The following is a 26,108-nucleotide window of genomic DNA, read 5'->3' as shown; positions in this document are numbered from 1 at the left end:
TAAGAGTAGTCAGAATACTGCATTGAATCATGGACACTCTCTCCCTATCTATCTTTTGGTTGTTTGTTGTATTGAATGACTAAATTTAATTTGCCATAAGCTGCAGATGGTTCCTAGGATCTGGAGGAAAATTTTAACCTCATGTCTGACATAACACATGGAACAGTACTCTCATTTGCTCACACGCATACACTCAAATACCTTAGCACAGGGGTCCCCAACCATTGGGCCGCAGACCAGTACCGGGCCGTGGATCATTTGGTACCAGGCCGCACAGAAAGAATAAAAACTTGTATTTTTATTTTATTTACATCAGTCTGCAGGGTGTTTTATTTTGAAAAATGACCACTTCTTTCCGCGCGCCTCTTTCTTGCGCTTGTCTCAGTTGCAGTATTTTTCATGCCCACAAGCTAACCCAAGCAAGAATTAGTAAAAAACAAATGTCGCTGGAGAGCTTCTTTGAAAAGGGGAAGACCCAATGATGAGACAGCAGAAGACTCCAAGAGTGCCACCAAAAAGAAAGCTGCATTTGAAAGAAAATACCAAGAGTCCTACTTAAATTACGGCTCCAAGTCCGCTCTGTAATAATATGTGGCTGTGTCGCCACATAGACCAAGAACCCGGCATTAAAAAAAAGTGAACACGAAGGACAGAAGCATTTACTGAAGGCCACCACTTCTTCAAATGTATCTGCACTGAGAGCACCATTCTTAGTAGCTAACCGCATTGCTAAAGCTAAGAAGCCCTTGGTGAGGAGTTGATCCTGCCTGCTGCTGAGGTCATTAGCTGTGAACTTTAAGGACAGACTGCAGTTAAAAAGGTAGAACAGGTTCCTCTTTCGGCTAGCACTATAACGCGAAGAACTGATGAAATAGCAGAGGACACTGAGGCACAATTGTTAGAGAGGATTAATGAGTCACCGTGGTACGCAATCCAGGCTGACGAGTCTACCAAAGTTGATAAGAAACACACTTCGGGCATCACGTTCTCACGTCACCCCCAGATGGGACCGTCTAGTTGCAGGGAAACAAGCTCAGGGCTCCCACTGATTCTGCATTATGGTGGGTTGTATTATATAATGTGATAATAATAGAAATAAAGTGCATAATATACAATGTAATAATTAAAAAGTATATTATGCACTTTATTGTGTGTTTTGTTATGCGCGTGACATACCACCCCCCCCCCCCCCCCCCCCCCCCCCCCCCCCCCCCCCCGTGTCTATGCACAGGCACTGTATACACGATGTGCTAACTTGCGCTCACTAAACAGGCTTTTACATGAAACACATGCTTGCAGCACACCTCAAACAAGAAGTTCAAGCAGGAGAAACAGAAGGACCGACATGCTGAATTGGGAATATGAGGAAAAAGAGAGAAATCCATCTGGAATTCCTCACCATTTCCTCACCTCTCTGCCTCTCTCTATATGTCTAATTGTAATGCTCATTCTAATGTTTCACTGTTGGCTTTTCCTCCTCTTCCTCTATTGCTCTTGTGTATCAAAGGAACGTTTCCATTCTATACTGTATGCAGTTTTACTATTGTACCATCCTAGCCCAAAATATTCTTCTACTTTTTGTGCCTATGACTGTTGAACAAGCTCAAGACATTCATGTTACCCTGGTGTGACAGAAGGACAACATGTTTGAATAAAAATATCACTGCTAACCTTTTAATTTCATCACTGTTCAGACACCTAGAGTTAATTTAGCAAGAATGGAAAGCACATATACTGTATCATTTTTGTTAAAACTGAGAAAAAAAAACCCTCTATATCTCTTCAGTGACAGCAAATCATCAGTTAAGTGTGTGTGCGTGTGTGTGTGTGTGTGTGTGTGTGTGTGTGCATTTTAGGAAGCAGAGAATACTGAAGCCAGGATTGCTGCTTTGGAGGCCAGCTTGAAGAATATGGTGTACGAGTACGTCTGTCGTTCACTTTTCAAGGTAACACACATGCTTACGCACAGAAAAATAATGTGGTTTTCAGCATCTCTAAAATCTTCTGTCATGGCTCCGATGATTTGTGTAGATGATAAGTGGGTAGTGACTGCAAGTGAGCGAGCGAGTGAATTTGGCTTGATGTAAACCGTCTGATGGGTGTGTGTTGCAAAATAGGATCAGCCTGTTTTGAAATATATTTTTATTTATCATAATAAATTATTTAAACAAGTCACAACAGTTTGAATTTTGCCTGGTTGTTTCTTGTCAGGTTGATTCAAATGATGGGATGCTAATCTGAACACAACAATCAGACACACAGACTGATCGTGAGCCAAAGGCATCTCTCTAAAAAATTCCCACGCTACCTAATATTGTTATGAATAAGTAGATAATTTTGTTCAATAAGTTGATTCTGCAAACAAAGTAGACTTAATTAATCTTACAAACACAAGTAGACGTTTCTTTTTTTATTTAGCTTATTAGGCAGTTTAGCATAGCATAGCTCAAACTGAAAAATGGACTGAACAACTAAAATAGCACAGGAACCTTGTAGACAGTCACAATGCAATGCTTTAAACTGACAGGCTAAAAGTATTATTTTAATTTCTTTACTAGTAACAAAGTTTGTTTGTCTCCTGCAGATGCACTGAAATCCTTGTAACTGGGCGGTAGAAAGTAGTAGTTAAGTAGTATTTTTATTGATCGTTTAGACCAAATGCACAATCAGATAAACACATACATTTACACGCTTATGCAATCAAACCCCTGCAACTACCACAGTAATGAAGTGTCAAATATTGACCTACAAAGCAATCATTACATTGATCGGGCAGTAAATGGTAAATGTAATTTCTTATTCTTGTGTGTGTGTGTGTGTGTGTGTGTGTGAGATTGTTCCCTGTGTGTTAATAGCAGTTTCAGGCAGGTTCAGGGTAGCTGTTAACTGCTGATCATGTCTATACACAGCCCACCACTTACACACATACACACACACACATTCTCACACACACGCATGCATAGACAGCAACAGCCCAGTTATTAGCAGAGAGGAAACACTGGTCTACTCCATCAGTGCTCCTGTTAGCACCTCTGTCTGTGTTACAAAGAAGATAACTTCAAGGGGGAGAGGAGAGAGGTGGGTCCAGGGAAAAGATAAAGGTGGATAATGAGCGAGAGAGGACAGAAAATGAGGAAAGATTAGTGGCAGAGAAGAGGAAGAGGGTCATTTGTGGGGGAGAGGAAGATGGAGATTAGAAAGCACCATGATGTAAACATCTTTGGGGAAAAAAAAGCAAAAAACAAAGCATTTGTAAGGTGGCAGGTATAAGCATTCAGGAGATTAACTGTGTACGAGTGTGTGTGTGTGTGTGTGTGTGTGTGTGAGAAAATGGACGCATCTCTTAATACATGCAGTAGTTTGAGTTGTAGTGATGCCTGAAGGGTGACACATTCCAGGTTGTACTGTCTACTGAGGTTCCTGTCCTGTCACAGTGTCAGTATGACAGCACCTCACACAAACACTCGCAGCCTTTTATCCTCATTGCACTCTCTTTGCTTCATTTCTGTCTGACACATATATGCACACACTCATAAAAAAACACACAGACGTATAAACACACAGATCCAGCGGGCACACAAAAAACCGGGACAGTGTGCCAGTGTCTGCTTGATCAGTCATATCACATTGCTCGGCTGTCTCTGTACAGCTACGTCCACTGTCACTTCAGCGGATAGAGTTGAACTTGGCAGCTCGGTGTAAATCGTCCAGACATTAGATCAAGAGATGAACGATGGAGAGGGTCGGGAAGAGGCCATGATTGTGGAAAGCTTCGGCCCAAATGTAGCCTGAAGATTAGCCTCACTGCAGCTCAAGCTGCTTCTACAGCTGTTGGCAAATGTACACAACATAATGTTGTTAATGGTGACAGGCAGAGATGCTCAATTAAGGTTTTTGAAGACGTGTAATATGTACAAATACTTGCACTTTGTCCTCCCTCACCTTTTTATTTATTTTGTTTGCCTTATGTGTCTAACCATTTTAAATGGAAGAAAATATTCGACTATCCAAATGTATTCAGTTATAAACAAACCCTGCTTTTTTTAAACTTAGTTCTTGTATGATGCCTAACACAGAATAGAATCTGCCCATTTGAAAGTACTTTTATTTTGTTTGTTTGTTACTGATTCTCTTATACGTCAATTTATATTTTTGAATCTTTATCGCAACTAAGGCTTTAAGATCAGAACACACTGAGCTGAGCCTACAACTACTGTGAGGGGAAAAAGGAAAAAAAAACTAGAGACTCACAGAGCATTATGTGTGCAGGAGACTGAAATCCATGTTATTCCTTGGAAAAGAAAAAAAAAGATATTGGGTTTGTGGGTGTGGGTGCAGGTACGGGGATGCTGACTGAGTGTTTATGTGACATACTATCTGACCCATGTCCCATGCTTGCGCCTTGTGTAAGCAGCTTGACAGAAGAACACTGTGGGTCATGCGGTTTGGTGTACAAAGGTCCCACATGATTTGATCCTACTGTATGTTTGGAAACATAGGTTGAACACAGGAGGCACAAGATTGGATTGCATTCAGAAAATGTAGTATAGCACTATTCCCCAAGTATTACTCTAGTACTTGTGCTAGTATGACACATGTAGTTTACGATGCGCTATAAGGTGGATGTAAAAGAACACCAAATCATCCCATTTGATCATTACATGCTGACTAAAAAGGTTTAATCTTTTTCAATGATATTGTAATTCAGACACTATTCAATAAGCACATCTGAAAAGATGGTTTCTCAGATAGACAACAATCTCCCTTATGTACCTTTTCAGCAGCAAAGCCTACATCTGGTAGCAGTGATAACAGCTATTGTGAATATCCAAATGGATTAGATTAACACTGCCGTTTGACTTATTGCCACTTTACAAACACAACACTGAGAAGTATCACTGAATGCTATTTCCAATTTGGTTCTCCTTGCCAGCCAGTTAAAGTATATAAAGTGGATTTACATATGTATACGTGGTCGCCACAGAGGCAGTGTGGCTGTATTTCAGTTTGAATGTTATTTGGCAGACTGTTATTACGTTTGCTGAATAAGTATTGTGGTATAATTATTTGGAGTACAAATGTCATAGAGTCCGTCATAATTCGTACTGTAACTGTAGAGCTAAATAAGACATCTAGTTAATGTAATAAATCAGGTATATATGGAAAAGTACATTGGGTATTTCTCATATTTAGTTACGCCTTTAGTCACAAAAAGTTCATATTGTCTAAAAGTATTACAGAAAAGTGAACATGCTTGTGGCAAATGTATATTTGCTCTCTGCATTCTTTCTCATGTCTTTCTCTCCATTTCTCCCTTTTCTGCTATTTTTACCGTATCCACAGGAGTCTCTTGGCCACTGTCCTTCCGCATCTCTCCGGGTGGGATGGGATAAACATCTTGATTAGTGGCTGGTTCTGTTATCTCTCTCAAACTCTACCAGCGAAAGAGAGAGCAAGAGACACAGGCACAAAGAGAGAGAACGAGCGTGTGGAGGGATGATATAACAGCCAGTGTAGTTCTTGAAGTCCTGGGACGTTTTTGTCAGTGTGTAGGGAGCCTTTACAAGCCCTTTAGTTAGGCAGGAACTGCATATCATGCAGTAGGAATATGAGTGTGTTTGTCCTCGGTCTGGAAGAGATGCTAACATTTTCTGCTCTACCATTGCTTTTTCTGTTTGTAGTTGGGTGTTTGAGCAGGAAAAAATAGCTTGTTCTCATATGACATATTCCATCTATGTATTAATCTCTCCCTCCTTCCTTTCCCTGTCTCAGGCTGACCAGTTGATGTTTGCAATGCACTTTGTGAAAGGCATGTACCCCGAACTCTTCCAGGAGAATGTGAGTATCTACAGTTCTTCAATACATCAAGCAAATTGAATATAGAAGTTTCAGATTTGGGCCTGCCATGTTTTAACAGCATTCTTTGCTATAGGAATGGGATGTCTTCAATGGATCTATTGTTGGAGAAATGTTTAAAAAAGAGGTAAGAGTGCAGTGGTTTTTTTCCCGAAGATGAGAATGTAATATTTCTGTCTTGAACTTTTACGTCTTCTCTCTCGGCAGGAGTTTCCCTCATGGATTGACCAGGAGAGGCAAGGAGCGTTGGCCATTTTAAAAGTAAACACTGAAATACACTCTGACATAAACATGCACACTCAACACAGCATATGTACATGATTACATCAACAGCTGCATATGCATTGTATGACATAAGTATAAGGAATAATGCTTAATAATCTTAAACATTTATTTAGCATATTTTCTTCAGCCAGTAGACATAAACAGTAATAGTTGATTTACTGTCCTTTCTGAGCTTAACATTAGTTTTTGATCCATCTTTCACCCTTTTAAATATTGTCACCCCTCTCTCACAGACTACATTCCCAGCCCTCTACCAGTTCCTCTGTTTGAGTGACTCAGACCTTTGGCTGTCCTTCTCGCAGAGCTCACAATGTGAACAGGAAATCCCATCCTCCATTGCCAAGAAGATTACTCCCTTCCAGCAGGTCAGCCTTCAATCAAAAACCAGTCATTTCATCAGCCAAATGGAACGACTTATCATAATTTACAGAGTGTATGAAGAGTCTACACACACACTTAAAAATGCTATGTTTTCTGCCAAGAAAGTATTTTTGAGCTTTTTTAAGAGTTTGTTTCTCTCTCAATTAACAAATTTCAGTTGAATTCGATGGAAAGTTAATCCATGGGTCAGGGGAAAAACTGATGTAGCCAACATGTGGCCATTAAAAAGCACATTGCAATTTGGCTCATTTCATTGACTGCAACAAAGCTATTTTTATCTCTGCCAAGTGTCAGCCTGGTAGGAATCATACATTTGGTTGTGTGTGTGCGCATCTGTTTGCAGCTAATTTCTAAAAATACTGGACCGATCGGTTTTTGTATTTATGCCAGTATGCTCAACAACCTCTCGCAGTTGCAACAATTCACAAGTTTTGAAAAATCTATTTTAGTGACAGTTTTATACCGCAATTGACTGTTGACTCTTCATGCTCCTTAACCGGCCGGTAGGGGCTGTAACTATGTCTGTTTGAAATCATGGAACATAAGGCACAAATGGTGCCATTTGTTTGTCGTGGCTCCAAAACTGATATCCATAGAAATGTTTTGTCTTGTTCGAACTGCAGATTAGTTCCATACCCGATATGTTATGACGTCACGCATGATACAGCACGAGTAAATCCCCACTTCTGTTATCTTTGCCATCTTGACTGTAATTTTTTCACCTGGTGCCCACTAAATACATTTTTCTAGTTTTTCCCTGGATTTGTTGGTTCAGGATGAAACTTTTGGTACATGCCACACCCATTTCTGCTTTAATAGATGGTGGTATTTTGCCTATTGATAGCGCTGCATCAGTCTAATAAGTTCAAATCACCATAACTCACTTGTCCTGACACTTTAAATTTAGATGAGAGGACAGCCTTGACCAAGGTGTGCACTCGTCTCTAGTTGTTACTCAGATGGCTCTAATGACAGGCCATTAAAGCTTGATAACAACAGAAATAAAAACAGGTTGGTTGTATCTTTGAAAACACCAATTCACATGTGGTTTGATACTGAATAAAGATTTAGCTAATATCATTTCAAAGCATTAACAAGACAGAAGCCTCACTAAAGTATGCACACTTGACTGACACACCAATGGACTTATTTATTTACATTTACATACGTGTTTGTGCTCTGAAAAATATTTAAAAAAGAGCATCCCTAAGCCTCTGTGAATTTGGAAATGCTTTTGTATCCAACTAGATTTTTTTAAACTAATTTTTTTATTGTTTTAGTGGTATTGACCTTCTGTCTGAGTTTTAATGGAAACCTATTGTTTCGTTTTTTTCCCTCAGTTTATCTCTGTCTCTTTGCTTTCTGCTCTCCTCAGCTGTTACTGGTTCAGGCAGTCAGGCCAGACCGACTACAGAGTGCCATGGCAGCCTTTGCCACCCAGGCTCTGGGTAAGTGTTCCATAGTAAGACTTTTCATCGTTTTATTTTTTCAATCAATGTTGCCTAAGTGGGCTGGAGTTAAGCTCGGTACCATTCTACTGTCAAGGACCAAAACACTCATAAAAAGCATTTAGCGTTTACAATTTCCCACTGGAAAATAACACAAAAACAAATCACATTCACAGCATATTCATGTTGCCCAGTAGGCACCTAGCTGCTCTGGAAATGGATCTAATCTTTATTGATATTTTACAAGGTTTGCCTTCTTTCTTTATCTGCTCTCACAAGACATGTATCACATGAATTAAAATATGCGTATCACTTCTTATGTACACCCTTAAAGTGCATTACAGATTTTGAAGGTAAATAGTCCAACAAATACAGTTCTGAAATGATAACCTGAAGCTGTGGATTCTACAAAGCAATGGTATGATGAGCTGTGGAAAACATGATTTGTATTTTTTCTGATAATAATCTTTGCCCTTCTGAATCAAGTGTGATTGCACTGAATAATGAGCTGTAAACATCACAAATGACTAAATCATCCGTTTTACGCCTTTTGATGAACGTCATCACTTTTGCACTCATTCTGCCATATAGAAATATGTGTTGTTTTTCACAAGCGTCCTCTGCCTTCACACTCAACTCATGCTAAATATTCTGAGATAAGGCCTCTATTCTGAATTCCTGAGCCATACTTCAATCATTAATAATGTGATTTTTTTTTTTTCACGATAGCCCTCTTCATCTTTTCTCTTTATTTGTCTTTTCATCACTATGAGAATGCAACATACACACACACACACACATACACACATTTTTCTGTTCTCACTGTCTCTCTCCCACACTGACATAAACATATATACTAACTAGGCTTGATCACATGTTCATTCATACACATACACACACAGTGTACAACACATAATGTTGCTAGAGAGTGGTTAGTTTATTGTGCTTAATGAGCCGATTCATTCAGTCCAGATAATCCTAATGATGTGTTGGCTTCTCACTGCAGTATCTGGGATGCTGCTAATTGGTGTCAGATGAAACTAATATGCAGGTGTCAATATCTGTGTATAAAACAAATTTTCAGTTGTGTATCTGAACATGAGCAAGTACATTTATCTGTCCATTAATATGTCATTTTTTGTGTGTCTGCTTTTGGCAGTGTTTGAGCTACGCACTATCCAGATACTCACTAATGCCAAAAGTCATTTTCCCGACAATTTAGATTGCAAGTGAAAAAATGAAAAAAGAACATTCCTAAAAGTTGCTACTCTGATTAGATTTGGAAAAAAATATAAAATAAAACTATGTAAAGTAAATTTGCAAGACACACCAACACACAACGCCAGTTGACTATTATAATGCTTTCCTTACATGGTGAATTCTGGGTTGTTCAAATATAGACCTACGTATGTTCGTCTCTCTGATCTCTCTGATGGTTAACCAGTCTGACATTGTGCTGATTGACAAAGAACAGAAGAAGGCTGTGGTGATAGATGTAGCAATTCCTAAGGACAGCAACATTAGTAAGGAGGAACAGGAGAAGCTCAAAAAATACCAAGGACTGAAAAAGGAGCTAGAAAAGATTTGGTGCCTGATCTGAGCCTTGGGGGCTAAGACCCACAAACTAGGAGAGTGGCTCCAGCAGATTCCAGGAAAGACATCTGAGGTGTCTGTCTGGAAGTATATAGAGAGTTCAATTTTCATTGAGAACTGAATTCAATTTTACACAACTACATTCAGTTTCAAGCTTATTAGAATATTGTTCCAAACCAGTACATATTACAAGTTTTCAAATTATGCTATTCAGACTCAGTTTTTCAATGTAATTATTCAATTCAAAAGTTCTTGAGCAATTCAAATTCAAATTAAAAGATATGAATGCAGTTGACACATATTTCTGCCCATACATACCTTAAGTTTGAGTTTTAGTTGGATCAATTTTTTATTTTAATTACAAGAACATACTTTCCTTTGCTGTCTGGTCCTCAACCTGCCTTTGTCAGTCATACAGTAAACCAAATACTCACATGCATTTTAAAAAGCCTTAGTAGCTGTAACCTTGGATAATCTATGTTCTTTGGATGTCAGCATATTTGTCATATGAATATTCATTACTGAATAAACAATAACTCAAGGCCAAACATTCCTTATTTTAATCAGGATTCATCCCAAAATAGAATTTCCATTCTGCTGTTGCTTGATTTTTTTTTTAACAGTGAGCCTGTATGAGTTTGTGACGTCATAAAGTGGTCCAGAGAGAGTCATTTTGTTTTATTTGAATATTCAGCTTACTGCTCTTAACTAGAAAATGTAGCTACATCTCAGTGAAATCACCACTGGTGCACTTATAGTGATTAAGGACTAAACATTATATGTTTTCTATAGAGCAGCTTCAGGATGTGCCTTTAGTTGACTTTTTCACTATACTGTTTACTCTTGTGATCTACTTGAAGAGACTACAAATTTATTTTGTCAAGACTGAGAATCTGTATTTATGCTAGCAGCATGTGCAGCAGATGTTTACCCTAGTTAGTATTACATGTTATTATGCTAACATTTGCTCATGAGCACTAAACACAAAATACTGCTGAGGCTAATGGAAATGTTACTGTAGTTTTGCAGATATTGGGTCATAAGCGACAAATCAGAATTTTGACCTTAATATGGCACTACATGGTAAGTCATGGTAACCAAGTCATCAAGTTATTTCCCAACAGGGAAATTAATGTATATCATTTGTAATCAAAATCAATCATAGCATAGTTGTTGAGACATTTAACTTGAATCTACAAATGTGTACCTTGTGGTGGATTTAGAGGAAAGCATTACCATTCTATACCAAGTCATTAGGACACATCATCGGCGAACCATGAGTGTCCATGAGATGTCATGGTATTCATCCAATATATTGAGACATTTTAGTCTAGACTAAAAACAAATACAACTGATGTAATATATTCTATAATGCAGTGGTGGGCCGTCAGGGCCAGCAAGGCCTTCTCTGCTGGCCTAAACTGATTTACGTTTTAATATTTTCCCATTAATCATTTTAGATTATTCCTAATAGTCTATGCTCTTCATTTCATAGCGCGTCTCTGGGCTGGGGTGCTTCCAGCAGTGTATGTCTATATTAGAGCTTTTATCCAATCATATTTCAGCCACCATGTGTTGCCAAGGTCAAAGAAATCTGCCCTGAGGCCTTCAGAATCAAAAGTGCAGGCGCCCGTAGCTTAAAATACATCGCAATGAAACTGTTGCTTTAACAAATCAGATTTCGAGTTGGTGACCCCAGGGCCTTCTAGCAGGCGTACGATGACGTTAGTATTTTCACGTCCTCTGATTGGATGGTCAGAGAGCTTAGCCAAAGCTAGCGATTCTTACCTGAAGCGACCTGCACAAGCTAAAACTTAATCATAATCGTAAGTATTAATAGCAGTTTTTTTAACCCACAATGGTTGACGGAGGAGAAGATGTTAATTTGGTCACAGATCTACTTAGAAATCCATTTTCAAGGCGGACTTTCCAAGAAAAGCTGGACATTTTGAGGAAATGCTGGCCCACCCCGAAGCTAGCAAGCCTGTCCCAGCCGGGAAAAGGGTTCGTCCGCCACTTTCAGGTCAGCAACTACGAGCGGTACCCTCGGCTTACAGGCTCCAAGGAGCAAATTGTATTGCTGGGAATGCCTGGTATTGGCAACTGAACGACACTGTGTTTGGAGCCGTGTCGGTGGTTAGAGTGTTTGATTTATATGGAGCAGGTGCACAGCAGCGCAGCTGTGGCTTCAGTGAAAGGAGACTTGTTGAATTCTTTTAATTGGGTTTCTTGCTTTAGTGATGTCATTCATTCTCCAGCATGAGATACCTGTCTGCGATGCAACGTCCTGTTATACTGCCTTTCTGTATAATATTGATGGTTTCTATAGCCGTGACGTCATAATGATGGTATTAAGACTTAGTTTGATTCAGGTAGGACGCCACTGAAGGCCCAGGTGTAAAATGAACGGCCTACCACTGCTATAATGTAATCGACCGACAGATTGCCCACTGCATTAAAGAAATCACAATTGTTAAACTATCATTGCTATAAATATTAAAAACATAAATATTATTTAAAACAAAATATGCCTTGGTAATCATTGGTTTGGATCTGTGTCACTCAAAACTTGTTAAATTATGATTTTGCAAACTACATTGGTGGTGATGGTTATCATTACCCACCTGGATCTTTTAGCATTACCGTTATAAAAATGGTATCATAAAATGGATAGTTCTGGTCCTTGATAATGATTGACAAGCATTGTTTCTGTTGAAGTAGTTAAAAGAAATACTAACAACATCAAGATAAATGGCAATAATCAGCCTGATCTTTAAGCATGCTTTTCACTGCATCTTTATGTTGTGCTGGAAATTATTTCTAACCCAAAAGAAAGAAAGCTCATCATTTTCACAGTGAATGGGAGGAAGAGTTCTTTTTTAGTGCTGTGAAAGAAAACTGCATGTGTCTCATTTGTGGGGCAACGACAAAGCGGCACAATGTGGAGAGACGCTTCACTACGGGTCACAAAGCTAACTAGCATGCTAACTGCCCACCAGGAAGAGCCGAAGGCAGCTTTGGGTAAGCTGCAGCAGTTTAGAGCGACACATTCTCTGATAAAGAGGAAGAAGGGGGCATTTCAGATGGAGTTATCAAAGAAGCAATGATGCTAACTGCTATCGGTGACTGTCACTGAAACAGAGCTGCCGCATCGGAGAACAGCATGTGGACCAAACCACTGTGAGGAATAGGGGGATCATCATTTTTCAACAATTAAGAAACGCATTGTTTTACGTTTATTATTAGCACCGCGTGTGTTGTGCTTTTTATTGAACATAACTATATTATTCAAAATTATTTATATGTGTTTCCAATGAATTTTGGGGGGGACAACTTAATGGAAAGGGTCCCCTGTGTCCAACTGGGGACTAATAGAAATGAAATGTGTAATATTGATATTATCTGTCTCCCACCTTGTTAAGTCATTGTTGATAATTACTGTGAGAAATCACTAATGTGATCAGTGTCTTCACATAGATGAGTATCATTAATAATAATATATAACTAAAGGCAAACTGAGCAAATTTGTTATTTCAGAGGAGTGTGACAAATTGGTAGCCCTTCGTATGACTCAGTACCCATGAAGTAGCTCTCAGTTTCAAAAAGGTTGGTGACCCCTGTTTTAGGGTTACTTTATAATTGATTAACTTTGTTATTAAAGGTTCTCTACATGATATTGCCACATCTCAGACCAAAACAAATGTGCGCCTCCCTCTCCACGTGCTGCTGCTGCCACTGCGGTTTCTCAGTCGAGTCTGACATTTGTTCTCGTTCGTTTTTGTGTGCAGCCATTGACTATCAAACGAATGGCTGAGTCTAGAGGTGGACAGCGGCTCTCTCCCAATGACCAAACCAAAGGACGAAGAAGCCTGGATTACAGTACACATTGTGTGACTTTAATCTCTTAAATGACACAATTAATCAGCTGACTCAGATTTTCACCAGAGAACTGCCCTGTATATGGCATGATTCTTAAATTGTCATCGTTAGCTAAAAGTTTTTTCTAGGTTATTTGACAATTTTATGCAAATCTAGGAGCACCCTTAACCATATGTACAATATGGGTGCCTCAGTGTATTGCCATACTGATTTAAAAACGACCTTCAGATTATGAGACAAGTTGATCTTTTGTAATGTCTGCCTACCCTGCCAATGTGGCAGATACAGCTCTTCTCAGAATAAAAAGGTAAGCAATAACTGTTACCATGACAGTTTATTGTTGATTTTGGAAAGAACAATTAACAAAACCATTTTCACACACTTTTGACTATTTCATGCCGTCTTCATCATTGGATGTAATTGCTTATTTGACACAGAAGTGAAGCTGTTTATACTCTCCATTACTCCAATCGTTTTCGTGTTTGGGTTAAATCACAACAAAGACGTTAAAAGCATTACATGTGGTAGTCAGTTATGTCAGTGATGAAAGTGTTTGCTTGAATGAGTGTGAGGTATGGTGTGAGAGATTTGTAATGGTATGGCGTGAAACAAATAAAGAGGAAATGTGATGGAAGTGGACTGAGAGCAGATGCATTGGGCCATTTTCATTAAGAAAATGCCCTGTGTGAGACTTTGATAAGGTTCTTTGATTTCCATGGCACGTTGTATGTTTTGCATCTGGCCTTATTTCCTTGTCATACAATACTACTGGCAGCTACTTGTTACCGTACGTACCATGTGGGTATTTGTTGGCATCCTGATTTTAAAACATGTGCCCCGTGTGAGACTCGAACTCACGACCTTCAGAATATGAGACTTACAGACTTTTGGAAACAAGAGTCGACAAAACCATCTTAACATAACGTTTCTGTTATCGCAAACAATTTGAAAACGTCTTGGCTGAAGAGTTGACCGATCACAATCACACTAAAGGTGATTGGTGTGCTGCCTACTGCACCCATGAGGCTTGAAAGCGTGTCTTGTGTGATTCAGAGGATTGGTCACAGTTGCAGCTGCGAAGCAAGTTGGTCTTTTGTAATGTCTGCCTACTTGTTACCGTACGTACCATGTGGGTATTTGTTGGCATGCTGATTTTAAAACACGTGCCCCGTGTGAGGCTCGAACTCACGACCTTCAGATTATGAGACTGACGCGCTGCCTACTGCGCCAACGAGGCCTGAAACTGTGTAGTTTTTGATGCATACGAATGCTCAGTCTTGCAACTATGGAGCAAGTTGATGTTTTGCAATGTCTGCCTACCCTGCCAATGTGGCAGATAGAGCTCTGCTGAAATTTCAAAAATTGAGGAGTAACCTTTCAAATTGATAGTTTTTTGTGACTTCGGAAACAAGAGTCGACAAAACCATCTTCACATAACGTTTCCGTTATCGCAAACAATTTGAAAACGTCTTGGCTGAAGAGTTGACCGATCACAATCACACTAAAGGTGATTGGTGTGCTGCCTACTGCGCCAATGAGGCTTGAAAGTGTCTTTTCTGATTCAGAGGATTGGTCACAGTTGCAACTGTGAAGCAAGTTGGTCTTTTGTAATGTCTGCCTACTTGTTACCGTACGTACCATGTGGGTATTTGTTGGCATGCTGATTTTAAAACACGTGCCCCGTGTGAGGCTCGAACTCACGACCTTCAGATTATGAGACTGACGCGCTGCCTACTGCGCCAACGAGGCCTGAAACTGTGTAGTTTTTGATGCATACGAATGCTCAGTCTTGCAACTATGGAGCAAGTTGATGTTTTGCAATGTCTGCCTACCCTGCCAATGTGGCAGATAGAGCTCTGCTGAAATTTCAAAAATTGAGGAGTAACCTTTCAAATTGATAGTTTTTTGTGACTTCGGAAACAAGAGTCGACAAAACCATCTTAACATAACGTTTCTGTTATCGCAAACAATTTGAAAACGTCTTGGCTGAAGAGTTGACCGATCACAATCACACTACAGGTGATTGGTGTGCTGCCTACTGTGCCAATGAGACTTGAAAGCATGTCTTTTGTGATTCAGAGGATCGGTCACAGTTGCAACTGTGAAGCAAGTTGGTCTTTTGTAATGTCTGCCTACTTGTTACCGTACGTATCATGTAGGTATTTGTTGGCATGCTGATTTTAAAACACGTGCCCCGTGTGAGGCTCGAACTCACGACCTTCACATTATGAGACTGACGCGCTGCCTACTGCGCCAACGAGGCCTGAAACTGTGTAGTTTTTGATGCACAGGAGTGCTCAGTCTTGCAACTATGGAGCAAGTTGATGTTTTGCAATGTCTGCCTACCCTGCCAATGTGGCAGATAGAGCTCTGCTGAAATTTCAAAAATTGAGGAGTAACCTTTCAAATTGATAGTTTTTTGTGACTTCGGAAACAAGAGTCGACAAAACCATCTTCACATAACGTTTCCGTTATCGCAAACAATTTGAAAACGTCTTGGCTGAAGAGTTGACCGATCACAATCACACTAAAGGTGATTGGTGTGCTGCCTACTGCGCCAATGAGGCTTGAAAGTGTCTTTTCTGATTCAGAGGATTGGTCACAGTTGCAAGTTGGTCTTTTGTAATGTCTGCCTACTTGTTACCGTACGTACCATGTGGGTATTTGTTGGCATGCTGATTTTAAAACACGTGCCCCGTGTGAGGCTCGAACTCACGACCTTCAGATTATGAGACTGACGCGCTGCCTACTGCGCCAACGAGGCCTGAAACTGTGTAGTTTTTGATGCATACGAATGCTCAGTCTTGCAACTATGGAGCAAGTTGATGTTTTGCAATGTCTGCCTACCCTGCCAATGTGGCAGATAGAGCTCTGCTGAAATTTCAAAAATTGAGGAGTAACCTTTCAAATTGATAGTTTTTTGTGACTTCGGAAACAAGAGTCGACAAAACCATCTTCACATAACGTTTCCGTTATCGCAAACAATTTGAAAACGTCTTGGCTGAAGAGTTGACCGATCACAATCACACTAAAGGTGATTGGTGTGCTGCCTACTGCGCCAATGAGGCTTGAAAGTGTCTTTTCTGATTCAGAGGATTGGTCACAGTTGCAACTGTGAAGCAAGTTGGTCTTTTGTAATGTCTGCCTACTTGTTACCGTACGTACCATGTGGGTATTTGTTGGCATGCTGATTTTAAAACACGTGCCCCGTGTGAGGCTCGAACTCACGACCTTCAGATTATGAGACTGACGCGCTGCCTACTGCGCCAACGAGGCCTGAAACTGTGTAGTTTTTGATGCATACGAATGCTCAGTCTTGCAACTATGGAGCAAGTTGATGTTTTGCAATGTCTGCCTACCCTGCCAATGTGGCAGATAGAGCTCTGCTGAAATTTCAAAAATTGAGGAGTAACCTTTCAAATTGATAGTTTTTTGTGACTTCGGAAACAAGAGTCGACAAAACCATCTTCACATAACGTTTCTGTTATCGCAAACAATTTGAAAACGTCTTGGCTGAAGAGTTGACCGATCACAATCACACTACAGGTGATTGGTGTGCTGCCTACTGTGCCAATGAGACTTGAAAGCGTGTACTTTGTGATTCAGAGGATCGGTCACAGTTGCAACTGTGAAGCAAGTTGGTCGTTTGTAATGTCTGCCTACTTGTTACCGTACGTATCATGTAGGTATTTGTTGGCATGCTGATTTTAAAACACGTGCCCCGTGTGAGGCTCGAACTCACGACCTTCAGATTATGAGACTGACGCGCTGCCTACTGCGCCAACGAGGCCTGAAACTGTGTAGTTTTTGATGCATACGAATGCTCAGTCTTGCAACTATGGAGCAAGTTGATGTTTTGCAATGTCTGCCTACCCTGCCAATGTGGCAGATAGAGCCCTGCTGAAATTTCAAAAGTTGAGGAGTAACCTTTCAAATTGACAGTTTATTTGTGACTTTTGGAAACAAGAGTCGACAAAACCATCTTAACATAACGTTTCCGTTATCGTAAACAATTTGAAAACGTTTTGACTGAAGAGTTGACCGATCACAATCACACTACAGGTGATTGGTGTGCTGCCTACTGTGCCAATGAGACTTGAAAGCGTGTCTTTTGTGATTCAGAGGATCGGTCACAGTTGCAACTGTGAAGCAAGTTGGTCTTTTGTAATGTCTGCCTACTTGTTACCGTACGTATCATGTAGGTATTTGTTGGCATGCTGATTTTAAAACACGTGCCCCGTGTGAGGCTCGAACTCACGACCTTCAGATTATGAGACTGACGCGCTGCCTACTGCGCCAACGAGGCCTGAAACTGTGTAGTTTTTGATGCACAGGAGTGCTCAGTCTTGCAACTATGGAGCAAGTTGATGTTTTGCAATGTCTGCCTACCCTGCCAATGTGGCAGATAGAGCTCTGCTGAAATTTCAAAAATTGAGGAGTAACCTTTCAAATTGATAGTTTTTTGTGACTTCGGAAACAAGAGTCGACAAAACCATCTTCACATAACGTTTCCGTTATCGCAAACAATTTGAAAACGTCTTGGCTGAAGAGTTGACCGATCACAATCACACTAAAGGTGATTGGTGTGCTGCCTACTGCGCCAATGAGACTTGAAAGTGTCTTTTCTGATTCAGAGGATTGGTCACAGTTGCAACTGTGAAGCAAGTTGGTCTTTTGTAATGTCTGCCTACTTGTTACCGTACGTACCATGTGGGTATTTGTTGGCATGCTGATTTTAAAACACGTGCCCCGTGTGAGGCTCGAACTCACGACCTTCAGATTATGAGACTGACGCGCTGCCTACTGCGCCAACGAGGCCTGAAACTGTGTAGTTTTTGATGCATACGAATGCTCAGTCTTGCAACTATGGAGCAAGTTGATGTTTTGCAATGTCTGCCTACCCTGCCAATGTGGCAGATAGAGCTCTGCTGAAATTTCAAAAATTGAGGAGTAACCTTTCAAATTGATAGTTTTTTGTGACTTCGGAAACAAGAGTCGACAAAACCATCTTCACATAACGTTTCCGTTATCGCAAACAATTTGAAAACGTCTTGGCTGAAGAGTTGACCGATCACAATCACACTAAAGGTGATTGGTGTGCTGCCTACTGCGCCAATGAGGCTTGAAAGTGTCTTTTCTGATTCAGAGGATTGGTCACAGTTGCAACTGTGAAGCAAGTTGGTCTTTTGTAATGTCTGCCTACTTGTTACCGTACGTACCATGTGGGTATTTGTTGGCATGCTGATTTTAAAACACGTGCCCCGTGTGAGGCTCGAACTCACGACCTTCAGATTATGAGACTGACGCGCTGCCTACTGCGCCAACGAGGCCTGAAACTGTGTAGTTTTTGATGCATACGAATGCTCAGTCTTGCAACTATGGAGCAAGTTGATGTTTTGCAATGTCTGCCTACCCTGCCAATGTGGCAGATAGAGCTCTGCTGAAATTTCAAAAATTGAGGAGTAACCTTTCAAATTGATAGTTTTTTGTGACTTCGGAAACAAGAGTCGACAAAACCATCTTCACATAACGTTTCCGTTATCGCAAACAATTTGAAAACGTCTTGGCTGAAGAGTTGACCGATCACAATCACACTAAAGGTGATTGGTGTGCTACCTACTGCGCCAATGAGGCTTGAAAGTGTCTTTTCTGATTCAGAGGATTGGTCACAGTTGCAACTGTGAAGCAAGTTGGTCTTTTGTAATGTCTGCCTACTTGTTACCGTACGTACCATGTGGGTATTTGTTGGCATGCTGATTTTAAAACACGTGCCCCGTGTGAGGCTCGAACTCACGACCTTCAGATTATGAGACTGACGCGCTGCCTACTGCGCCAACGAGGCCTGAAACTGTGTAGTTTTTGATGCATACGAATGCTCAGTCTTGCAACTATGGAGCAAGTTGATGTTTTGCAATGTCTGCCTACCCTGCCAATGTGGCAGATAGAGCTCTGCTGAAATTTCAAAAATTGAGGAGTAACCTTTCAAATTGATAGTTTTTTGTGACTTCGGAAACAAGAGTCGACAAAACCATCTTCACATAACGTTTCTGTTATCGCAAACAATTTGAAAACGTCTTGGCTGAAGAGTTGACCGATCACAATCACACTACAGGTGATTGGTGTGCTGCCTACTGCGCCAATGAGGCTTGAAAGTGTCTTTTCTGATTCAGAGGATTGGTCACAGTTGCAACTGTGAAGCAAGTTGGTCTTTTGTAATGACTGCCTACTTGTTACCGTACGTACCATGTGGGTATTTGTTGGCATGCTGATTTTAAAACACGTGCCCCGTGTGAGGCTCGAACTCACGACCTTCAGATTATGAGACTGACGCGCTGCCTACTGCGCCAACGAGGCCTGGAACTGTGTAGTTTTTGATGCATACGAATGCTCAGTCTTGCAACTATGGAGCAAGTTGATGTTTTGCAATGTCTGCCTACCCTGCCAATGTGGCAGATAGAGCTCTGCTGAAATTTCAAAAGTTGAGGAGTAACCTTTCAAATTGACAGTTTATTTGTGACTTTTGGAAACAAGAGTCGACAAAACCATCTTAACATAACATTTCTGTTATCGCAAACAATTTGAAAACGTCTTGGCTGAAGAGTTGACCGATCACAATCACACTACAGGTGATTGGTGTGCTGCCTACTGTGCCAATGAGACTTGAAAGCATGTCTTTTGTGATTCAGAGGATCGGTCACAGTTGCAACTGTGAAGCAAGTTGGTCTTTTGTAATGTCTGCCTACTTGTTACTGTACGTATCATGTAGGTATTTGTTGGCATGCTGATTTTAAAACACGTGCCCCGTGTGAGGCTCGAACTCACGACCTTCAGATTATGAGACTGACGCGCTGCCTACTGCGCCAACGAGGCCTGAAACTGTGTAGTTTTTGATGCACAGGAGTGCTCAGTCTTGCAACTATGGAGCAAGTTGATGTTTTGCAATGTCTGCCTACCCTGCCAATGTGGCAGATAGAGCTCTGCTGAAATTTCAAAAATTGAGGAGTAACCTTTCAAATTGATAGTTTTTTGTGACTTCGGAAACAAGAGTCGACAAAACCATCTTCACATAACGTTTCCGTTATCGCAAACAATTTGAAAACGTCTTGGCTGAAGAGTTGACCGATCACAATCACACTACAGGTGATTGGTGTGCTGCCTACTGTGCCAATGAGACTTGAAAGCGTGTCTTTTGTGATTCAGAGGATCGGTCACAGTTGCAACTGTGAAGCAAGTTGCTCTTTTGTAATGTCTGCCTACTTGTTACCGTACGTATCATGTAGGTATTTGTTGGCATGCTGATTTTAAAACACGTGCCCCGTGTGAGGCTCGAACTCACGACCTTCAGATTATGAGACTGACGCGCTGCCTACTGCGCCAACGAGGCCTGAAACTGTGTAGTTTTTGATGCACAGGAGTGCTCAGTCTTGCAACTATGGAGCAAGTTGATGTTTTGCAATGTCTGCCTACCCTGCCAATGTGGCAGATAGAGCTCTGCTGAAATTTCAAAAATTGAGGAGTAACCTTTCAAATTGATAGTTTTTTGTGACTTCGGAAACAAGAGTCGACAAAACCATCTTCACATAACGTTTCCGTTATCGCAAACAATTTGAAAACGTCTTGGCTGAAGAGTTGACCGATCACAATCACACTACAGGTGATTGGTGTGCTGCCTACTGTGCCAATGAGACTTGAAAGCGTGTCTTTTGTGATTCAGAGGATCGGTCACAGTTGCAACTGTGAAGCAAGTTGCTCTTTTGTAATGTCTGCCTACTTGTTACCGTACGTATCATGTAGGTATTTGTTGGCATGCTGATTTTAAAACACGTGCCCCGTGTGAGGCTCGAACTCACGACCTTCAGATTATGAGACTGACGCGCTGCCTACTGCGCCAACGAGGCCTGAAACTGTGTAGTTTTTGATGCACAGGAGTGCTCAGTCTTGCAACTATGGAGCAAGTTGATGTTTTGCAATGTCTGCCTACCCTGCCAATGTGGCAGATAGAGCTCTGCTGAAATTTCAAAAATTGAGGAGTAACCTTTCAAATTGATAGTTTTTTGTGACTTCGGAAACAAGAGTCGACAAAACCATCTTCACATAACGTTTCCGTTATCGCAAACAATTTGAAAACGTCTTGGCTGAAGAGTTGACCGATCACAATCACACTACAGGTGATTGGTGTGCTGCCTACTGCGCCAATGAGGCTTGAAAGTGTCTTTTCTGATTCAGAGGATTGGTCACAGTTGCAACTGTGAAGCAAGTTGGTCTTTTGTAATGTCTGCCTACTTGTTACCGTACGTACCATGTGGGTATTTGTTGGCATGCTGATTTTAAAACACGTGCCCCGTGTGAGGCTCGAACTCACGACCTTCAGATTATGAGACTGACGCGCTGCCTACTGCGCCAACGAGGCCTGAAACTGTGTAGTTTTTGATGCATACGAATGCTCAGTCTTGCAACTATGGAGCAAGTTGATGTTTTGCAATGTCTGCCTACCCTGCCAATGTGGCAGATAGAGCTCTGCTGAAATTTCAAAAATTGAGGAGTAACCTTTCAAATTGATAGTTTTTTGTGACTTCGGAAACAAGAGTCGACAAAACCATCTTCACATAACGTTTCCGTTATCGCAAACAATTTGAAAACGTCTTGGCTGAAGAGTTGACCGATCACAATCACACTAAAGGTGATTGGTGTGCTACCTACTGCGCCAATGAGGCTTGAAAGTGTCTTTTCTGATTCAGAGGATTGGTCACAGTTGCAACTGTGAAGCAAGTTGGTCTTTTGTAATGTCTGCCTACTTGTTACCGTACGTACCATGTGGGTATTTGTTGGCATGCTGATTTTAAAACACGTGCCCCGTGTGAGGCTCGAACTCACGACCTTCAGATTATGAGACTGACGCGCTGCCTACTGCGCCAACGAGGCCTGAAACTGTGTAGTTTTTGATGCATACGAATGCTCAGTCTTGCAACTATGGAGCAAGTTGATGTTTTGCAATGTCTGCCTACCCTGCCAATGTGGCAGATAGAGCTCTGCTGAAATTTCAAAAATTGAGGAGTAACCTTTCAAATTGATAGTTTTTTGTGACTTCGGAAACAAGAGTCGACAAAACCATCTTCACATAACGTTTCTGTTATCGCAAACAATTTGAAAACGTCTTGGCTGAAGAGTTGACCGATCACAATCACACTACAGGTGATTGGTGTGCTGCCTACTGCGCCAATGAGGCTTGAAAGTGTCTTTTCTGATTCAGAGGATTGGTCACAGTTGCAACTGTGAAGCAAGTTGGTCTTTTGTAATGACTGCCTACTTGTTACCGTACGTACCATGTGGGTATTTGTTGGCATGCTGATTTTAAAACACGTGCCCCGTGTGAGGCTCGAACTCACGACCTTCAGATTATGAGACTGACGCGCTGCCTACTGCGCCAACGAGGCCTGGAACTGTGTAGTTTTTGATGCATACGAATGCTCAGTCTTGCAACTATGGAGCAAGTTGATGTTTTGCAATGTCTGCCTACCCTGCCAATGTGGCAGATAGAGCTCTGCTGAAATTTCAAAAGTTGAGGAGTAACCTTTCAAATTGACAGTTTATTTGTGACTTTTGGAAACAAGAGTCGACAAAACCATCTTAACATAACGTTTCCGTTATCGTAAACAATTTGAAAACGTTTTGACTGAAGAGTTGACCGATCACAATCACACTACAGGTGATTGGTGTGCTGCCTACTGCGCCAATGAGGCTTGAAAGCGTGTCTTTTGTGATTCAGAGGATTGGTCACAGTTGCAGCTGTGAAGCAAGTTGGTCTTTTGTAATGTCTGCCTACTTGTTACCGTACGTATCATGTGGGTATTTGTTGGCATGCTGATTTTAAAACACGTGCCCCGTGTGAGGCTCGAACTCACGACCTTCAGATTATGAGACTGACGCGCTGCCTACTGCGCCAACGAGGCCTGAAACTGTATAGTTTTTGATGCACAGGAGTGCTCAGTCTTGCAACTATGGAGCAAGTTGATGTTTTGCAATGTCTGCCTACCCTGCCAATGTGGCAGATAGAGCTCTGCTGAAATTTCAAAAGTTGAGGAGTAACCTTTCAAATTGACAGTTTATTTGTGACTTTAGGAAACAAGAGTCGACAAAACCATCTTCACATAACGTTTCCGTTATCGCAAACAATTTGAAAACGTCTTGGCTGAAGAGTTGACCGATCACAATCACACTACAGGTGATTGGTGTGCTGCCTACTGTGCCAATGAGACTTGAAAGCGTGTCTTTTGTGATTCAGAGGATCGGTCACAGTTGCAACTGTGAAGCAAGTTGCTCTTTTGTAATGTCTGCCTACTTGTTACCGTACGTATCATGTAGGTATTTGTTGGCATGCTGATTTTAAAACACGTGCCCCGTGTGAGGCTCGAACTCACGACCTTCAGATTATGAGACTGACGCGCTGCCTACTGCGCCAACGAGGCCTGGAACTGTGTAGTTTTTGATGCATACGAATGCTCAGTCTTGCAACTATGGAGCAAGTTGATGTTTTGCAATGTCTGCCTACCCTGCCAATGTGGCAGATAGAGCCCTGCTGAAATTTCAAAAGTTGAGGAGTAACCTTTCAAATTGACAGTTTATTTGTGACTTTTGGAAACAAGAGTCGACAAAACCATCTTAACATAACATTTCTGTTATCGCAAACAATTTGAAAACGTCTTGGCTGAAGAGTTGACCGATCACAATCACACTACAGGTGATTGGTGTGCTGCCTACTGTGCCAATGAGACTTGAAAGCATGTCTTTTGTGATTCAGAGGATCGGTCACAGTTGCAACTGTGAAGCAAGTTGGTCTTTTGTAATGTCTGCCTACTTGTTACCGTACGTATCATGTAGGTATTTGTTGGCATGCTGATTTTAAAACACGTGCCCCGTGTGAGGCTCGAACTCACGACCTTCAGATTATGAGACTGACGCGCTGCCTACTGCGCCAACGAGGCCTGAAACTGTGTAGTTTTTGATGCACAGGAGTGCTCAGTCTTGCAACTATGGAGCAAGTTGATGTTTTGCAATGTCTGCCTACCCTGCCAATGTGGCAGATAGAGCTCTGCTGAAATTTCAAAAATTGAGGAGTAACCTTTCAAATTGATAGTTTTTTGTGACTTCGGAAACAAGAGTCGACAAAACCATCTTCACATAACGTTTCCGTTATCGCAAACAATTTGAAAACGTCTTGGCTGAAGAGTTGACCGATCACAATCACACTACAGGTGATTGGTGTGCTGCCTACTGTGCCAATGAGACTTGAAAGCGTGTCTTTTGTGATTCAGAGGATCGGTCACAGTTGCAACTGTGAAGCAAGTTGCTCTTTTGTAATGTCTGCCTACTTGTTACCGTACGTATCATGTAGGTATTTGTTGGCATGCTGATTTTAAAACACGTGCCCCGTGTGAGGCTCGAACTCACGACCTTCAGATTATGAGACTGACGCGCTGCCTACTGCGCCAACGAGGCCTGAAACTGTGTAGTTTTTGATGCACAGGAGTGCTCAGTCTTGCAACTATGGAGCAAGTTGATGTTTTGCAATGTCTGCCTACCCTGCCAATGTGGCAGATAGAGCTCTGCTGAAATTTCAAAAATTGAGGAGTAACCTTTCAAATTGATAGTTTTTTGTGACTTCGGAAACAAGAGTCGACAAAACCATCTTCACATAACGTTTCCGTTATCGCAAACAATTTGAAAACGTCTTGGCTGAAGAGTTGACCGATCACAATCACACTACAGGTGATTGGTGTGCTGCCTACTGTGCCAATGAGACTTGAAAGCGTGTCTTTTGTGATTCAGAGGATCGGTCACAGTTGCAACTGTGAAGCAAGTTGCTCTTTTGTAATGTCTGCCTACTTGTTACCGTACGTATCATGTAGGTATTTGTTGGCATGCTGATTTTAAAACACGTGCCCCGTGTGAGGCTCGAACTCACGACCTTCAGATTATGAGACTGACGCGCTGCCTACTGCGCCAACGAGGCCTGAAACTGTGTAGTTTTTGATGCACAGGAGTGCTCAGTCTTGCAACTATGGAGCAAGTTGATGTTTTGCAATGTCTGCCTACCCTGCCAATGTGGCAGATAGAGCTCTGCTGAAATTTCAAAAATTGAGGAGTAACCTTTCAAATTGATAGTTTTTTGTGACTTCGGAAACAAGAGTCGACAAAACCATCTTCACATAACGTTTCCGTTATCGCAAACAATTTGAAAACGTCTTGGCTGAAGAGTTGACCGATCACAATCACACTACAGGTGATTGGTGTGCTGCCTACTGTGCCAATGAGACTTGAAAGCGTGTACTTTGTGATTCAGAGGATCGGTCACAGTTGCAACTGTGAAGCAAGTTGGTCGTTTGTAATGTCTGCCTACTTGTTACCGTACGTATCATGTAGGTATTTGTTGGCATGCTGATTTTAAAACACGTGCCCCGTGTGAGGCTCGAACTCACGACCTTCAGATTATGAGACTGACGCGCTGCCTACTGCGCCAACGAGGCCTGAAACTGTGTAGTTTTTGATGCATACGAATGCTCAGTCTTGCAACTATGGAGCAAGTTGATGTTTTGCAATGTCTGCCTACCCTGCCAATGTGGCAGATAGAGCCCTGCTGAAATTTCAAAAGTTGAGGAGTAACCTTTC

At 41.4% G+C, this 26,108-nt stretch overlaps 1 protein-coding gene and 23 non-coding genes across 24 annotated transcripts in view; 1 reads left to right on the top strand and 23 right to left on the bottom strand.

The window, feature by feature from the left end:
• dync2h1 (dynein cytoplasmic 2 heavy chain 1) overlaps positions 1-26,108 on the top strand; it is a 134,503-nt gene that overhangs the window by 59,946 nt on the left and 48,449 nt on the right. Inside the window, exons 76-81 of the mRNA XM_070828709.1 lie at positions 1,857-1,946; positions 5,773-5,838; positions 5,933-5,983; positions 6,064-6,117; positions 6,375-6,506; positions 7,898-7,970. Coding sequence (XP_070684810.1) covers positions 1,857-1,946; positions 5,773-5,838; positions 5,933-5,983; positions 6,064-6,117; positions 6,375-6,506; positions 7,898-7,970 — 466 coding nt within the window. The remainder of the gene's footprint in view (positions 1-1,856; positions 1,947-5,772; positions 5,839-5,932; positions 5,984-6,063; positions 6,118-6,374; positions 6,507-7,897; positions 7,971-26,108) is intronic.
• On the bottom strand, positions 14,607-14,679 carry trnam-cau (transfer RNA methionine (anticodon CAU)). Its single transcript has one exon. It is a non-coding gene; the product is annotated as a tRNA-Met (tRNA).
• On the bottom strand, positions 15,119-15,191 carry trnam-cau (transfer RNA methionine (anticodon CAU)). Its single transcript has one exon. It is a non-coding gene; the product is annotated as a tRNA-Met (tRNA).
• On the bottom strand, positions 15,633-15,705 carry trnam-cau (transfer RNA methionine (anticodon CAU)). The gene has a single exon. It is a non-coding gene; the product is annotated as a tRNA-Met (tRNA).
• Positions 16,134-16,206, bottom strand: trnam-cau (transfer RNA methionine (anticodon CAU)). Its single transcript has one exon. It is a non-coding gene; the product is annotated as a tRNA-Met (tRNA).
• trnam-cau (transfer RNA methionine (anticodon CAU)) lies at positions 16,646-16,718 on the bottom strand. The gene has a single exon. It is a non-coding gene; the product is annotated as a tRNA-Met (tRNA).
• trnam-cau (transfer RNA methionine (anticodon CAU)) lies at positions 17,160-17,232 on the bottom strand. Its single transcript has one exon. It is a non-coding gene; the product is annotated as a tRNA-Met (tRNA).
• trnam-cau (transfer RNA methionine (anticodon CAU)) lies at positions 17,676-17,748 on the bottom strand. Its single transcript has one exon. It is a non-coding gene; the product is annotated as a tRNA-Met (tRNA).
• Positions 18,188-18,260, bottom strand: trnam-cau (transfer RNA methionine (anticodon CAU)). Its single transcript has one exon. It is a non-coding gene; the product is annotated as a tRNA-Met (tRNA).
• trnam-cau (transfer RNA methionine (anticodon CAU)) lies at positions 18,700-18,772 on the bottom strand. Its single transcript has one exon. It is a non-coding gene; the product is annotated as a tRNA-Met (tRNA).
• On the bottom strand, positions 19,212-19,284 carry trnam-cau (transfer RNA methionine (anticodon CAU)). Its single transcript has one exon. It is a non-coding gene; the product is annotated as a tRNA-Met (tRNA).
• Positions 19,724-19,796, bottom strand: trnam-cau (transfer RNA methionine (anticodon CAU)). Its single transcript has one exon. It is a non-coding gene; the product is annotated as a tRNA-Met (tRNA).
• trnam-cau (transfer RNA methionine (anticodon CAU)) lies at positions 20,240-20,312 on the bottom strand. Its single transcript has one exon. It is a non-coding gene; the product is annotated as a tRNA-Met (tRNA).
• Positions 20,754-20,826, bottom strand: trnam-cau (transfer RNA methionine (anticodon CAU)). Its single transcript has one exon. It is a non-coding gene; the product is annotated as a tRNA-Met (tRNA).
• On the bottom strand, positions 21,268-21,340 carry trnam-cau (transfer RNA methionine (anticodon CAU)). Its single transcript has one exon. It is a non-coding gene; the product is annotated as a tRNA-Met (tRNA).
• Positions 21,780-21,852, bottom strand: trnam-cau (transfer RNA methionine (anticodon CAU)). The gene has a single exon. It is a non-coding gene; the product is annotated as a tRNA-Met (tRNA).
• Positions 22,292-22,364, bottom strand: trnam-cau (transfer RNA methionine (anticodon CAU)). The gene has a single exon. It is a non-coding gene; the product is annotated as a tRNA-Met (tRNA).
• On the bottom strand, positions 22,804-22,876 carry trnam-cau (transfer RNA methionine (anticodon CAU)). The gene has a single exon. It is a non-coding gene; the product is annotated as a tRNA-Met (tRNA).
• Positions 23,320-23,392, bottom strand: trnam-cau (transfer RNA methionine (anticodon CAU)). The gene has a single exon. It is a non-coding gene; the product is annotated as a tRNA-Met (tRNA).
• trnam-cau (transfer RNA methionine (anticodon CAU)) lies at positions 23,836-23,908 on the bottom strand. Its single transcript has one exon. It is a non-coding gene; the product is annotated as a tRNA-Met (tRNA).
• On the bottom strand, positions 24,352-24,424 carry trnam-cau (transfer RNA methionine (anticodon CAU)). The gene has a single exon. It is a non-coding gene; the product is annotated as a tRNA-Met (tRNA).
• On the bottom strand, positions 24,866-24,938 carry trnam-cau (transfer RNA methionine (anticodon CAU)). Its single transcript has one exon. It is a non-coding gene; the product is annotated as a tRNA-Met (tRNA).
• trnam-cau (transfer RNA methionine (anticodon CAU)) lies at positions 25,380-25,452 on the bottom strand. Its single transcript has one exon. It is a non-coding gene; the product is annotated as a tRNA-Met (tRNA).
• trnam-cau (transfer RNA methionine (anticodon CAU)) lies at positions 25,894-25,966 on the bottom strand. The gene has a single exon. It is a non-coding gene; the product is annotated as a tRNA-Met (tRNA).

Source organism: Pempheris klunzingeri, chromosome 4, assembly GCF_042242105.1.
Source record: "Pempheris klunzingeri isolate RE-2024b chromosome 4, fPemKlu1.hap1, whole genome shotgun sequence".
NCBI classification, from domain to species: Eukaryota; Metazoa; Chordata; class Actinopteri; order Acropomatiformes; family Pempheridae; genus Pempheris; species Pempheris klunzingeri.
The sequence above is the reverse complement of the archived record's forward strand: the minus strand, read 5'-3'. Positions and strand labels throughout refer to the sequence as shown.